This window comes from Nuphar pumila, chromosome 13, assembly GCF_984573655.1.
Source record: "Nuphar pumila chromosome 13, dmNupPumi1.hap1.1, whole genome shotgun sequence".
NCBI classification, from domain to species: domain Eukaryota; kingdom Viridiplantae; phylum Streptophyta; class Magnoliopsida; order Nymphaeales; family Nymphaeaceae; genus Nuphar; species Nuphar pumila.
In genome coordinates this window covers 72,437,097-72,453,003 of record NC_143261.1, presented here as the reverse complement: position 1 = coordinate 72,453,003, position 15,907 = coordinate 72,437,097, and the positions used below count along the sequence as shown (strand labels likewise).

The window sequence follows — 15,907 nt, the reverse complement described above, 5'->3', positions numbered from 1 at the left end:
ACTTTTCAAAGCTTCATTTTAAACAGATTTTCTAAAGCTTTCTTAGTTCTTCACAAGGGTTTAAGGACTCTACTAAGAGTCCTAAACAAATACCAAAATAAAATTTTGGAATTAAAATAAATAAATAATTATTAATTATTAAATAATAAATAAATTTTCAGGAGCTTTCAAAAGTTGTCATATTAACTTGGAAGACTTTTTAACATTAATTAACTTCAATTTAAAGATATCTAATGAATTTAAAGTTGAAAAATCGTTGGGCATGGATTTGGATCTGGATCCGAATTCAAGATCCAAATTCATCTCCAAAAATTCAAATGGGTCTTGGGCTGGATCAAATCCAAATTAATATGGGTCTTGGATAGAGTCCAGATTCATATTAATTTGGATTAAATCCATTGGATCCAGTCCGATCCAAATCCAGATTCAAACCGACAAACTACTCCTTTTTTCGAAAAACGCGATTTTTGGGTCAACCGTAACCTGAATCCAGAAAAGTAAAATATTGTTACGCTCAGAATTTTGGGACACATCCAACGATATATAATTCAAATTTCGCCTCTAAAATTCGTTCGAAAATAACCCGAATTTCGCTCGAAATTTAAAGGTTGATAATAAAACTTTTTCTCATGTTTTAAATGGCTCTTTAAGGTCTTGCCGATGAGACTTGGTCCAAGCCCAGACTCAAAAGCATTGGCCTAAAATCGTGAATCTACCGATTTTTCTTCTATACTTAGCTAAATTTCGAAAATCTCAAACTTAACTAAGTGTGAAAATACGCGATATTACAGGTCCGATCTTTGGTGAGAAAGCTCATCTGGAGTCCAATTTGCTAGATTAAAGACTGCCGCAGCCCTAGCGGTGGTAATGGTGCTGTTATAAACTTTATATAGATTCCAAAGTTCATCTTTATTCTATTAAAAATTGAATTTGTTTTCTGGCGTTTGATTTTTTAAGGCATGGTTATTTTTGGTTACAATTTGTTGCCCTACCACTTTTCTCATAATAAATATTATTATTATATTTTTAAAAGGATTTTCTTGTTTATTTTTTCATTCTAAGTTGGGATATACCTAAATTCTGTAATGTATGTTCTTTGCAATCTACATGTCACAATTCTACTACCAACAAAGTGCAACATACTGCAGTACATAACTGTTTTGGAGCACATTTTGATATCAATACTGCAAGATCCTAATTGTTTATCCTTTCAATCACTATCTTTAAAGTCTTTTGATATTGGATGATGGCTGACTAATGTATAAACTTCAGCTTCATTATCAACAAGTGTAGCTTTGGATTCCAAATGTGTCTTATGTTGATATTTACCAGCATGGCATAAAATCTTCTGGATGCATGGACTATTAGAGCAAGAACTGAAGTAGAAGAGAAAGAACCAAGGGAGGCATGAGAAAACTTCCTTCAACTTAAAAAGAATTTGTTACAATCCCTATATAGGGGCAGCGTCTCTTTTCTAAATACACTATGAGAATTGAACATAAAAGACCCAAAACTTTTTTGACTTTTACAAATGTACAAAAACACCCTTCATAAATAAATGAAATACACAAGAAGGGCAATGTGACAAGTAATATAAAGTTTCACACTTCTTAATACTCCCCCTTAAATTTGAGATGATGCAAGTGGAATCATTCCAAGTTTGGAGAGGATTGTTTTGAAGTGAGAAGGTGCAAGGGCTTTTAGTATACACATTTGCAATTTTCTCTTTACACCGCACATGTTCAAGTGAGATAATTCTATTTTCATATGCCTTCTTTGTAAAGTGACAATCTATCTCTATCTATGTCACATGGGTGCGGGTTCGGGTTCGGGTGCGGGTGCGGCACTTTCAAAAACCTTGGGTGCGGGGCTGCGGCAAAAAAAAAAAAAAAAATATATATATATATATATATATATATATATATATATATATAGAATGGGGGTTTGGGGGTTCCCCTCGGCACGGGTCCCGTTGCGCGGTCAGTGGACAGGGGTCCAGGGGGGGCCGCCCCTGGCGGGGGGTTATAGGGGGCAGCGCCCCCCCAAGATTTTTTTTAAAAAATTCCGCAGCCCATTTCATAGGGCAAAATTTTTAAAAAATCCAAATATGGACCAAAATGACCCTAAGTGCATTGACCGCACCCCGGGTCGGGTTGACCGCACAGGGTGCCGCACTCGCACCCGCATCGCATTGCGTTGCGTCGATGCAGGTGCGGCACCTGTCTGGCCGAATCCCTGTGACATAGATCTATATATGTTTAGTTCGTTCATGGAACTTAGGATTCTTTGCTATATGGATAGCACTCGTACTATCACAATACAAAGAAGTTTTGCCATGCACATGTATTCCAAATTCTTTTAATAACTATCTAATCCAAATTATTTTTGTTGTAACTTGTGCCATAACCCTATATTCTGCCTCTGCAGTGGACGGTGTAACCCTCTGTTGCTTCTTGCTCATCCATGATATCATAGAGCTCCCAAGGAACATGCAAAAGCCAATGGTGGATAATCTATCACGTGTAGATCCTTCAAAATCATCATCACAATATGCTCTAAGAGTCTAATCTTTATAGAGGATGAAGATGAGAAAAACATACCAAAACGCATGGTGTCTCTCACATATTGAATAATTCTCATAATAGCAACAAGATAAACTGTCCTAGGAGAGCTCATGAATTGGCTCACTACATGAATTGCATAGGCAATGCCAGGTCTAGAAATAGTCAATCATATCAAACTCCCAACTAATTACCTAAAAATAACAACTCTTCTCCATCCGTGGATCCTAGCTTCACATTTGCCTCCATAGGTGATCCACATGCTTTAAGTCATCTGCCAATCTAGCTCTTGTAACAAGGTTCGTTGTATGCTTATGCTAGGTATAATCCTCTTCTTAAATATGCAACTTTGAGTCCAAGAAAAGACTTCAACTATCCTAGGTCTTTCATCTCAAGTATACAAGGTAGCTTCTTCTTCGTATCCTCAATTTTTTGTAATTCCTCATCAGTGATGATCATCATGTCATCCACATATAACGAAAGTTGCACTTTCCTTGATACGAGGATGAGACAAATAAAGTTGGATCATGAAAACTTGGTTCAAACCCCAATGCTTTCACAACCGAATTAAATTTCTCAAACCATGCCCTTGGTGCTTGTTTAAAGCCATAGAACACCTTCGTTAGTCTGCAAACTCTGCCTTTGGGATCTGAGGTAGTTTTATATACACTTCCTCATCAAAGTCTTTATTTAAGAAGGCCTTTTTCACATCTAACTGCCACAAATTCCACTCCTTTATTGCTGCCATAACTAATAAAGTTCTTATGGTAGTCATGTGAGCAATAAGAGCCAAGGTCTCAACATAATCATTCCCAAATTGCTGGCTATACCCTTTGCCACCAATCTTGCTTTGTATTGTTCAATGTAGCTATCTGCCTTGGTCTTTATCTTAAAGACCTACTTGCAACCTACTACATTCTTTCTAGTTTGAAGTTTCACTAGCCCTAATTTTGCATCCTCTCCAATGCATTAAGCTCTTCAACCATTGCCTATTTCCATTCTTGGAAGCGTCTTTTGCATAAGAAGTAGGATCAACATATGTATGTATTAATGCTAGACATGCATGATGTTTTTGAGAAAAAGATTTATATGATACAAATGGAGTACATGGAACAAAGATTCGTGAACTGCGATGTACTTGAGGAGAAGATGAAAGCAAGGAAGAGGAGGGAGAAGTACCTTAAACTTGAACTGATTGCTCAGAATCAGCTATAATGGTATCAAAGCTTAGGGATATGATTCATTGGGATACCATTTTGTCTTTGGTAAAGACAAAATTGGTATAAGAGCTTAGAGATATGATTCCTTGGGATACAATTTTGTCTTTGGGAAAGACAATTGGTATCAGAGCCATAGGATAAAAGCATTGGTTCATGGCCTGTCCAAGCATCCAACATTGTAAGTAAGTATGTCTAACTCAAGTAGTTACAATTTGGATGTGGTGTGTTTTCACTCGAACATGTGAATTGTTTGTGAAAAACTTAGTGTAAAAACGAGAACCTAGAAACAAAAAAATGCTAGGGACATCACAAATCATGACCACAAAATCTAAACACTTACATTGATTTTTCGTATAATAGATGGCGTGGTCAAGGCGCTACAACAACATTATAAACATGCCAGATAATCTGGCGGGAGTCGTGACTCGCCAGGCTGCGATTATGCAAGCCATGGGGGACAACTAGCAACATGTCACACAGGAGAGACAGACAATAGGTGAGGGGTGTTAAATTGTATATATATATAATATAGTATACATATGTATGTACTATGTATGTATATGGGAGGTTGGACAACATTGGACCAAGTCAACTTTGTGGACTTGGAGGCCCAACAACTGGATTTCCAACTGTTAGACTAAGGCCCAACAACTAGAAATCCAACCATTGGGGCCTTTGTCCCCTCTCTCTATGCTCTCTCTTGGCTCTCCTCTTTCTATCTTATGTGTATAAATAAGGGTCTATCCCACTTGTAAATGCATGCTTCTTGCATACTTGTTCTTCAATAAAAGATTTATTTTTTTATCTTTTGTGTATGCCCTTAGTGACACTTGTGATTGTGCTCTTCGTAGCACTTTGTGTATTGCACTTGGTGGTGAATGATTTGTGTTGCTTGAAGGTGTTCAACCCCTCTTTACAAGGGGATCACCTACAAACGATTCATGGACATGGATGCCCCAACATTCACGGGAAAGAAAGACCCAGGAGCCGTAAAAACTTGGATTCGCGAGATTGAGAGGATCGTTCGCATCCTCGAAGTTTTGATGATCACAAGGTCAGTTTTGGGATGTACTGGTCGAAGGAACACGCGAAAAAAATGATGGGAGACGGTCTACGGAGTGAAATTCTAAGATAAGATTTCGTAATCAAGAGAAACAAAGGCCTTATACTCAAACATTTGTGAAAAATGTGAACTGAAAATATGCCTTAATAATGCAACACTCTAGTGATGACATGGGTACGTTTTGACTTTGATAAGCCTAAGGATAATTTCAAGTATTCTTTTTTGCTTGACTTATTGCCAAAGAATACCTTTGATGAAATTATGCATGATAATGATGTGCATGTTGATGATTCTGGTGTTCCCATGGAGGATAATCATAATAGTGATATTCAAATTTATTCTAGAAGAACTTTTGAACATCCCTCATGTGCACTTGATAGGTATTTACAAGACCAAAATCTAGGAGAATCTAGTGTTAGGAAATCTAGTAGATCCTCTAGACATCCTGAAAGGTTTGTGTTATATGAGACTTTTTTATCCAGATATAGAGCCTGCCTTTTGTCTATTCACTCTTTTCATGAACCCTCAACCTACAATAATGCTAAAAAAATTCTTGAATGGATTGATGCCATGAGCTTATAACTAGGGGCCCTCGAGAAAGCTAAGACCTGCAAAATTCAACCGTTACCTATAGAGAAAAAACCATAGGATATAGCTGGGTCTATAAGGTAAAAAAAAGGGGGATGAATCTTTAAAAAGATATAAAGCTAGGTTAGTAGCCAAAAGGTTATTCCCAAGAGTATATAGAGAAAAAAATCATAAGGTATAGTTGGGTCTATAAGGTCAAAACAAAAGGAGATGAATCTTTAGAAAAATATAAAGCTAGGTTAGTAACTAAATGTTATTTTCCAGAGTATGAAATAGACTATGAAGAGACCTTTGCTCCTGTAGCTCGTATGACTAGTGTTAGAACACTCATTGCCTTAACATCTATTAGAAAATGACCTATTTACCAACTTGATGTTAAAAACACTTTTTTGAATGGTGACCTAAATGAGTTAGTGTACATGGATCCTCCTCTCAGTCTTGAGATCGAACGGGAAAAAGTTTTTTGGTTAAGGAAAGCTTTGCATGGGCTTAAGCAAGCCCCCAAAGCTTGGTATGACAAGTTAAGCAATGTTATGTTAAACTTCGATTATAAATCTTGTTATACTGACACTGCTCTTTTTGTCAAAGATACATGACCTGTTATTGTTATTCTTTTGTTATATGTTGATGATATGATCATCATAGGCAGTGACAAGGAGGGAATTGATTAAATTAAAAATATCCCTAAGAAACATTTTGATATGTCTAATCTTGATTTTCTAAGATATTTTCTAGGTATTGAAGTGGTCTATTCACCTAAACGATATATATTATCTCAAATGAAGCTGACTGCAAATATTATTGTCAAATCTGGAATTTCTGATAATAAGAAGGTTGATATGTCAAAAAATGTAAATGCAAAATTAAGATTAAAAGATGGAACTCCGCTTGAAGATCCAACTCCATACCGACAACTGATTGGATCCTTGACCTACTTATCCATCACCAGACCAGCCATCTTTCATGCAGTTCACTCAACCAGTTAGTTTCAGCATGCACCAACTACGGTGCACATGAGTGTTTTACAAATTATCAAATATTTTAGGAATTCTATAATCAAAGAGCTATTTTTATCCTTATCTTAGCCTTTAAATTTAATTGCTTATACTGATGCAGATTGGGAAAATAATCCTAATGATAGAGTCTCAAGTACCGGTCTCTGTGTATTTTTAAGAGACTCACTTATATCTTGGAGGTGTAAGAAACAACATAAGGTCTCTCTATCATCCATCGAAGCTGAATATCTAGCCATGACAACAACAACTATGAAAATTATTTGGCATAAGTGTCTTGTCAAAGATATGGGCGTAGTTATCTTTGGTCCTTCGAAGTTGTGCTATGACAATAAGAGTGCTATCTATATTACAAGTAACTACACATTCCACGATCGAACCAAGCAATATAGAGATGGACCACCACTATGTTCAAGATAAATTTTTGTGAGGGACCATTCAATTGCCTTATGTGATTTCGGAATGTCGGCCGACAAATTTCTTCACTAAGGCCTTGCCTTCACCTAGATTTTTATCTCTTCTTAGCAAACTTTCAGTGATCACACCATAAGTTTGAAAGGAAGTGTTAAATTATATGTCAATGTACATATATATATATATTTATTTATGTTCTATATAAACTGAAATACCCGTCAGGTGGGGTAGGTGTCAGCCTATTTGAGGCTTGCCCCCTTTTTTATTTTAGTTTATTTTCTTTTTTATATTTTTTACAATATGGCTGTTGGGCAGCCCAACTGGGCATTGGGCTGCTCCCAATGGTCATATTTATGACCGTTGGGGGTCAGCCCAATGCCTAGTTGGGTGCCTCTCTTTCCCTTTCATTTGTATATAAATTGGGGTTCAAACCCCTTGTAACCTCAATGCTTTCTAAGCATTTTCATAGTGAATTTATATAGTTTTTATTTGTTGTGTGTGCCCTTAGTGGATTGTGTGTGTTGTATGCCCATAGTGGCTCTTGTGTGCACTTATTGTGCCCTTGGTGGACTAGTGCTTGTGGACTCTCTATTGTTTCTTGTTTACCCCTTGGTGGGTTTATCATTGTATTTCCCCTTGTCTGGTGACACTGCATGCATGCTTATTCACTATGCTCATGTCTGCGTGCATTCATGTTCTTGAGTGCATATGTGCATGTGTTATATTAGTAAGACATTGTGAAGGAATGCAATGTGTAAGCATTAGTTTACTGGTTGCCACCTACTTCATGGGAAGCATGGTATGCTATTCTTTTGCAGTTGTGATGGATGTTGCTTGAGGTCATTTCATGCTACTGTTGCAACTGGTTCTGATTCTGATTGCAAATCATTAGGGTTATCCAATGCTCAAGTAAAGGTACTCTTGATTTTTTTTTTGGAATTTCCAATGATCATGGTAGATTTTTCATGCTCTCATTTTGCGATTGATTATCTGGTATTGTTTGGCTTTTGATTTGCAGGCCATTCAAAATTTCTATTGTCCCAATTGTGAATATAAGCGGCACCAGTGCTTTGTTTGTGGGAAATTGGGATCCTCAGATAAATCTTCAAATCCTGAGGTTTGATATTTTCTTAAGAGTTCCCTTTACATATCTTTTGCTGTTTTTGAGCCATTCTTTCGGAACAGTGCAGTTGTGAATATTCTCACTATTTAAAATCCTGACTTTTATGGATTGAGTTGAGACTCTCTCTGCCTTCCAATTCAATTAGAGCTCTGCCATATGCCATCCTTAATCTCCCTATTTTTATGGTGAGCCTTCGATTAGATGTAAAGTAGGTGTAGGAGTTCACGAATGAAAGTGATTTGAAAGGTACGAGCTCGTGCTGCAAACTTGTACAATTTTAAGTCTTTTGGATTTTTGTCTATGTCTTGGTTATGAGTATGGGACTTTTATTGTAATTAGGTCCATTTTTCTGTCTAGGTTGTGTTCAGTGGAGTCTCAATCAGTTTAGGTCTATTAAATATCCAAGTTCAATTGAGGTTAGGATTCATGACTATAAAATGCTAGCACTGTAAAAGGTTTTAATCAATAAATGCAGCATTTTCTTTTAGGCTGGAAAATTCCAGAGTTATGGAGGCTAGGGTTCCTCGGAAACTCTAATTCTTTCTTCTTCTCTTTTGAGATCATAATAATTGGTATTAGAGCATCAATTCTTGGACAACCGGCATTCATTGAAAGTTAAAAGGTTTAACATCTTCACAATCTTTCACTTATCATTTTTTGTTTCGTTTCTTAATTGGGGAGTTGTAGCCTTAGTTGCGGCACTGATCATTGTAGAGTGTGACTGACTTTAACTTGAAGACAACACAAACTGAGTTTCTCACGTTCTTCCTGTAATGAAACAAGCAGAAATACAATAAAGAATCTAATAAGGTTCAACGAGAATACAAAAGAAGTGCACAAGCACTAATCCACCAAGGGATAATACAATCACAAAATGAGAATAAACTCAATAGCACAACGCATACACATAATAGGCACAAAGGACCAACATAAAAGGTAAAATTATATAATTAGATTAACAAATGCTTAAGAAAGTATTGAGAAATACAAAGGGGAGAACCCCTATTTATAATACAATGGAGAGGAAGTGGGGTCAACTCAACTGGTTGTTGAGCTAGCTGCAATGGTCACGTTTGATTATCTCCCCAATCTGCATCAATATAAGCAATTAAATTTAAAGACGAAGATGAAGATAAAAATAGCTCTTTGGTTATAGAATTCTTGATATATCTGATAATTCGTAGAACAACACTCATATGCAGCATAGATGGTGCATGCTGAAACTGACTAGCTGAGTGAACCACATGATAAATGTCTGGTCTGATGATGGATAAGTAGGTCAAGTGTCCAATCAGTTGCTCCAATCTTAATTTTGCATTTATAACTTTCGACGTGTCAACCTTCTTATCATAAGAAATTCAAGATTTGGCAATAATATTTAGCTTCATTTCAGACAATATGTATAATCTAGGCGAATAAGCCACTTCAATACCTAGAAAATATCTTAGAATACCAAGGTCAAACATATCAAAATGTTTTTTAAGAATATTTTTAATTTCATCAATTTCCTTTTTATCACTCCCTTTGATGATCATATCATCAAACATATAAGAGAAGTATGACGATATCAGTACCTATATATTTCACAAAGAGAGCAGTGTCAATATAACATGACTTATATCTAAAGTTTAACATAACATTGCTAAACCTATCATATCAAGCTTTGGGGGCTTGCTTAAGCCCATACAAAGATTTTCTTAACCGAAGAACTTTTCTTCTCTTGATCTTAAGACCAGGAGTAGGATCCATCTACACTACCTCATTTAGGTCGCCATTCAAAAAGGCATTCTTAACACCAAGATGGTAAATATGCCACTTTCTAGTGGATGCTAAGGCAATGAGTGTTGTAACACTAGTCATGCGAGTTACGAGAGCAAGCGTCTCTGTATAGTCTATCCCATACTCTTGGAAATAACCTTTAGCCACCAACCTAGCCTTATATCTTTCTAATGATCCATCTCCTTTGGTTTTGACTTTATATATCCACTTAAATCCTAGTCTTTTTCCTATAGGTAATGGTTGAATTTCCCATGTCTTGGCCTTTTCATGGGTTCCTAACTCTAGGTTCATGGCATCAATCCATTTTTCTTTGGCCTCTTTGTAGGTGGAGGGTTTATAAAAGAAGTGGATTGACATAAGACAAACTCTATCTCTAGGTAAATTTTTTGTATCACACAAATATTTCAGGGAGTCTAGAAGTTCTATTAGATTTCCTAACGCTAGTTTCTCCTAGACTTGGGTCTTGAGAATACCTATCAAGTGCACATGGAGGGTGTTCCTTAATTCTTATGGAATAAATTTGAATATCACAATTATGGGTATCCTGCATGGGAACACCGAAGTCATTAATATGCATATCATCAAGATCATCATTGACATGTATAATTTCATATGATGCCTTTTTTGGCAATAAGTCAAATAAAAAGGAATATTCATGGTCATTTTTAGGCATATCAAAATCAAAACCATTTTCATTTTCGAGAAAATTTACATTTCTTGAAACATATCATTTGTCATTTTTCTTATCATATCCTTTATACCCTTTTTGGTCATTGGCATAATCAAGAAACACACATTCAATGGCTTTGGGAGATAATTTATCTCTTTTTTTCAATAAGAACAAAACATTTACATCAAAAAATTCTTAGTCTACCTAAATATGGAGAAGATTGATAAATTTTTTCACCTGGAGATATGTTTTGTAAAGAGGATGAAGGCATACGGTTAATAATGTATATCACAGTTAGGGCACCTTCAACCCAAAACTTTTTTGGAACATTTTTTAAGATAAGCAAAGTTCTCGTAGTTTCAATGATATGACAAAGCTTTGTTGAGGGGTATTTGGACAAGATTTTTGATGTGAGATCCCTTTTTCTTTCAAATAATTTTTGAAATTATTAAACAAGTATTCTCCACCTAAGTCCGATCGAAAAATGACTATATTTGTTTGAAATTGGTTTTTCAAAATATTATGAAATTCTTTGAAACATGAGAATACATCATTTTTTTGCCTAAGAAAATAGATCCAAGTATACCTAGTATAATCATTAATAAAAATAAGAGAGCCCTCCTTTTAACATGACTGAAGCCGGTCCCCATACATCCGAATGCAGAAGTTCAAAAGGTTTAGCAGAAATAAAAGTTCTAGAGCCAGAAGGAATTTTCTTCATTTTTTCAAGAATACAATCATTACATATGAATTCTTTAATAAAATAGTCTTTCAAAAATAGAAAAAGAGATAAGTTAGATAAATTAGGGTGACCTAATCTTTGATGCCAGACAAAAATATTTTTTTCCTTGACAAGATTACAAAAAAGATTCTTTAGGAAGATAAAAAAAAATCTATGTAGTAGAGATTTTTCTTCCTATTGCCTTCTCTAATCAGCTTCTCTGACTGGCGATCCTGCACCCAACATTTTTTTGATGAGAAGGAGACCTCATACCCATAATCCAAAATTTGAGAAACTGCTAATAAATTTAAATTGAGTTTTGGAACAACTCTAATTTTAGGTACTTGATTTTTTTTTTTGAAATGTTTGAAAAAGTTCGACTATTAATTTTTAAAATTAGTTCTATCGACCGTAGAGACACAAAAATTATAAAAAGATTTTGTGTATTCAGATACAGAGATTCTAAAGGAGTCATGTGAAAGGAGGTACCAGAGTAAAGAATCCAAGAAAGCGTACCTGGAGGAGAGGAAGCAGATACTACAACGGAAGTAGATATAGAGAAAATGTTAAGGGATAGTTGCAATGCCTCCTTTAGATGGTAAATAAAATCCTTAAGATCTCCTCCTTTTATGATAGCTTTATAACCCTTTTTGGGAGTTTCTTCGACGATTGCTACCTTTTTATTGAGCTTAGGACATTCCGGTTTGATATGTCCAGACTCTTGGCAAAAATGACAAATAACTTTTCTCCCTCGTTTGTTATAATTTTCTTCATTATTTTTCCAAAAATAAGGAGGTTTATACGTTTTAATATTGTTGCCGGGTCTTGACACTACGAAAACCTCCTCACTTTCTTTAGTCATGCCATGTGGGGTCTCGGCTTGGTACACCTCTCCAAGAGTATCATCAAGGGAGGTGATAGTGGTCCTATGTAAAATGTTAGGTCTAACTTGAACGTAAACAAGTGTTCCTCTTCAAGTTGCTTTTGCCTCAACTCATTAGCGGGACCATCCCACTTAGGCTCAAACAATGCTACCCAAAGAGGTAAGAGGATACCATAGTAATCTCTCACTCTTATCGCCTTGTTTAACGATTCAAAATTTTTCACCAAATCTTTTTGCACGAACATTTTCTTGAGAAAAATCCAAGCTTCACTTGCCTTTTTGAATTTAACTATACTTGCTGCAATTTTGAGTTCTATGCTATGAAGGAACTAGGAGAGAATTTGGGCATTTTTTGGCTTCCCAATCTTCCACCTTGATGAGATGATTTTTGAGTGCTTTCTCTCTTTCTTGGTCACCATCTATTTTGGTGAGAGTTAGTTGTGGTTCGCATGTAGTTTCACTCACATGTCCCCATAACTTCTTGCCCTTAATATGGTGCTCCATAGCGGCGACCCACATCAAATAAGTGGAGTTGTTTAGCTTGAATGCGGCCACCGTCATGGAACGACTAGTGGGGCTGCTACCCCAACAGCTATATTGTGAATACAATAAAAAAGGAAAGAAAAGAAAAAAGAAAACCAGTCAGCCTCTACTAGGCTGGCACCTATTACATAAGTGAAATGATTGAAATACCCCTGATGGGTATTTCATTTTACATGAACAGAAATATATATATATATATATATATATATATATATATATATATATATATATATAGACACACACACATACAATTTAACACTTCCCTCACTCTCTTCTCTCGCCTACTTGTTTGTCATTTTCCCCTTGTCACCGACTTTATCACATTTTGTCTTTTTCTATCTCTATTCCTTCACGCGAAGTCTCTCTCTTTCTCTCTAATTTTCCTCTGCACTTCATTTGCTTTGACATATCTCCTTTTAGTTAAAGAACCACCAAGGTTGACATTCTACTTTCTATAGTGGCTGCCTTAGACAAGATAGCATCAACTAGCTCCTCTCTCCCTCTTACTCACATTCTCTTCTTTGTTCAACCTTGGATAAACAAAGACTTGCAGTACCTTGGGAGGCTGTGATTTCCAAGTTGAAATTCACGTGAAGCTGGGTGCTCGGCCTTATTAAGGAGCACTTTCCCTACTTTGTTAACGTTTTTTGTGTTTTCCTAAAACGAGCAGCAAGAAAGGCTAAGGCTGGCATTACGTCCACAAGACCAACCCAATCTGGTCACATGGTTTAAGGAAGTCAAGGGCTGCTTGCATGCAACCCTAGTTTTTTTTTGGCAGCAATAGACTGTGGTGAAGCTGAGCGGGTTTAGCCATCAGGATCAGTACCAACATAAAGAAAAGCCTGATTGTGAGTGTTGGTCTCAATACCTTCTTTGAGTGTGAAGCCAAGCACTATGCAACTTGATGGTTGGTTTTCAACGGGAAGATGACATAACCATAGACCCAGCTGAAACAAGTCCTTGCAACACACTGAACAATACAAAATTAACTCGCCACAGTGATGAAAGTGACACGGGTGGTGATTGAGTCTACTCAAGCATTATGCGAAAAAGCTTCATTGTGACAATGGTGATGTAGACAAAGGACTTGTTGAGCATCGTGGTGTTGCGGATGCGGTATGTAATGAAATAGAAAGAAAGGTGCACACACACAAATCCACTATGGGATGGTGCACATAAGCCACTAAGGGCTAGAACCAACACTCAAGAACTCACAAGCTGCTAATGGGCATAACACAAAGACAAAAATATAAATGTATTATATTAACAAATGCTCAAGAGAAGCATTCCAACAAAGGGGACAAGATGTCCCTTATATAAGCTAAAGAGAGGGACTATAGGGAGGGCCATTATAGCTGTTGGGGAGGCCCAATAGCTATTTGTCCTAAAGACCATAATGCCCTTTACATAAAAAAGGAAAGACAAAAATAAAAATAAAAAATAAAAATATCAAATGTGCCCAATGGGCAGGACCTATTACACCTACAATATTATAAAAATGCCCCTAGAGGATATTGTTTTTTACAAGAGAAGAAACATATATCTATATATATATATATTTGTGTGTGTGTATATATATGTACTATGTATATGTCAACATATACACATATATTTAACACCACCCCTCTTAAACTGATGGCGAGATCATCGAAAGTTTTTCAAGGAGAAACAAAAAATGAGGCATCGATAAGGCCTTGGTAAAGAAATCTGTTATATTTGATATTTAGTAACCAAATTCATTTGTTCATTTGAGAAAGTACATATCCTCTTGGGGAGTACGCAACCTCGATACCTAAGAAATACCTCAGAAAACCATGGTCAGACATATCAAAGTTTCTTTTAAGAACATTTTTAACCTTGCCAATACCCTTAATATCAGTTTCGGTGGTAATCATATCATCAACATATAATAATAAGACAATTATACATGTTCTTGTATTCCTAATAAAGAGAGCAATGCCAGTATAACAAAAAAACAAATTCATTGTCAATAATAACTCTACTAAAATGATCATACCAAGCTTTTGGGGCCTGTTTTAGACCCTAGGGACTTTTTTTTTAAGTTTAAGAACCTTACCCCTTTCAATATCAAATATGGTGGAGGGTCTATGAGCACTTCTTCATTGAGATCCACATTAAGAAAAACAAATTTTACATCTAATTGGTAAATTGACACTTCTTAATTGAGGATCTAATTGGTAAATTGACACTTTTTAATTGAGGCTACTGCTATAAGAGTCCTAACACTGGTCATTCTAGCTGCAAGTGCCAATGTTTCTTCATAGTCAATCCCAGAGTTGTCAGTCTGAGAAGCGGGAGCGGGAAGCGAGGCACTTCCAAAATTTAAGGAAGCGGGAAATGCGGGACGACTTAGATGCGAACCGGAATCGTCTCGAAAGTGGCCAAGGAAGTGAATCGGAAGCGACTTAGGAAGCGAGGGAGAAGCGAAAAATGAGAAAAAAAAAATAAAAAAATGAAAACACAAAAAATAGAAATAAAAATAAAAATGAAAACACAAAAAAATAAAAAAAGGGGAAGCATGCTTTCCAAAAATTTTTGGCGCTTCTCAGCACATTTCGGAAGCACCACATTTCGTGCTTCCGAAATGCGCTTCCCCATGCCCTATGGCACTTTAGGTAACTCTGGTCGATCCCATATTCTTGAACATACCTTTTGGCTAGCAGTCTAGCTTTGAACCTTTCTAAAGTTTCATTACTTATGGGTTTAACTTTGAATACCCATCTACATCCTGGGAATGTCCACAATATCCCAAGGTTTAGCTCTATAGAGGGCATCTAACTCAACCTTCATAGCTTCTATCCAATGGGAGGTATTTGACTTCTTTGTATATAGATGGTTCAAATAAGACATGAATCACTAATAAACGATTTATATCTAGGGGAGAAAGACAAATCTACTAGGGGCTCTAGATATACGATCCGATCTCCTAAGATTTGTGCCATTTATAGATTGTTTTTTTACAACTATAGATTTATTTTGCATAGAGTCTTAAATTTAGATCTTAGAATTAGACAATGCCGCAAAAGGGATAGACATAGGATAAATCCTAGAATTAAGTGGTGGGCACTCAAAGGAGCTAAACAAGGAATGTTTGTAGAGCAGGTAGTTAAGGAAGCTGATTGGTGTCTCGAGGAGGATTCAGAATCAATGCGGAATAAGATAGCAGGGGGCATGAGAAAGGTGACTAAGGAGGTATTGGGTGAGTCTAAAGGCGGTGCACTGCTAGGTAAGGATACATCGTGGTGGAACGAGGATGTCAAATCAGCTATTAAGGTTAAAAGAGAGTGTTATAAAAATCTAAGAGTCGT

The 15,907-nt window shown here is 36.3% G+C and overlaps 1 protein-coding gene across 2 annotated transcripts in view; it reads left to right on the top strand.

The window, feature by feature from the left end:
* The window catches only part of LOC149818688 (protein ENHANCED DOWNY MILDEW 2-like), a 120,106-nt gene that overhangs the window by 34,718 nt on the left and 69,481 nt on the right, over positions 1 to 15,907 (top strand). For both annotated transcript variants that reach the window (XM_089985337.1, XM_089985336.1), the window contains exons 7-8: positions 7,678 to 7,774; positions 7,878 to 7,976. In XM_089985337.1, coding sequence (XP_089841463.1) covers positions 7,678 to 7,774; positions 7,878 to 7,976 — 196 coding nt within the window. The remainder of the gene's footprint in view (positions 1 to 7,677; positions 7,775 to 7,877; positions 7,977 to 15,907) is intronic.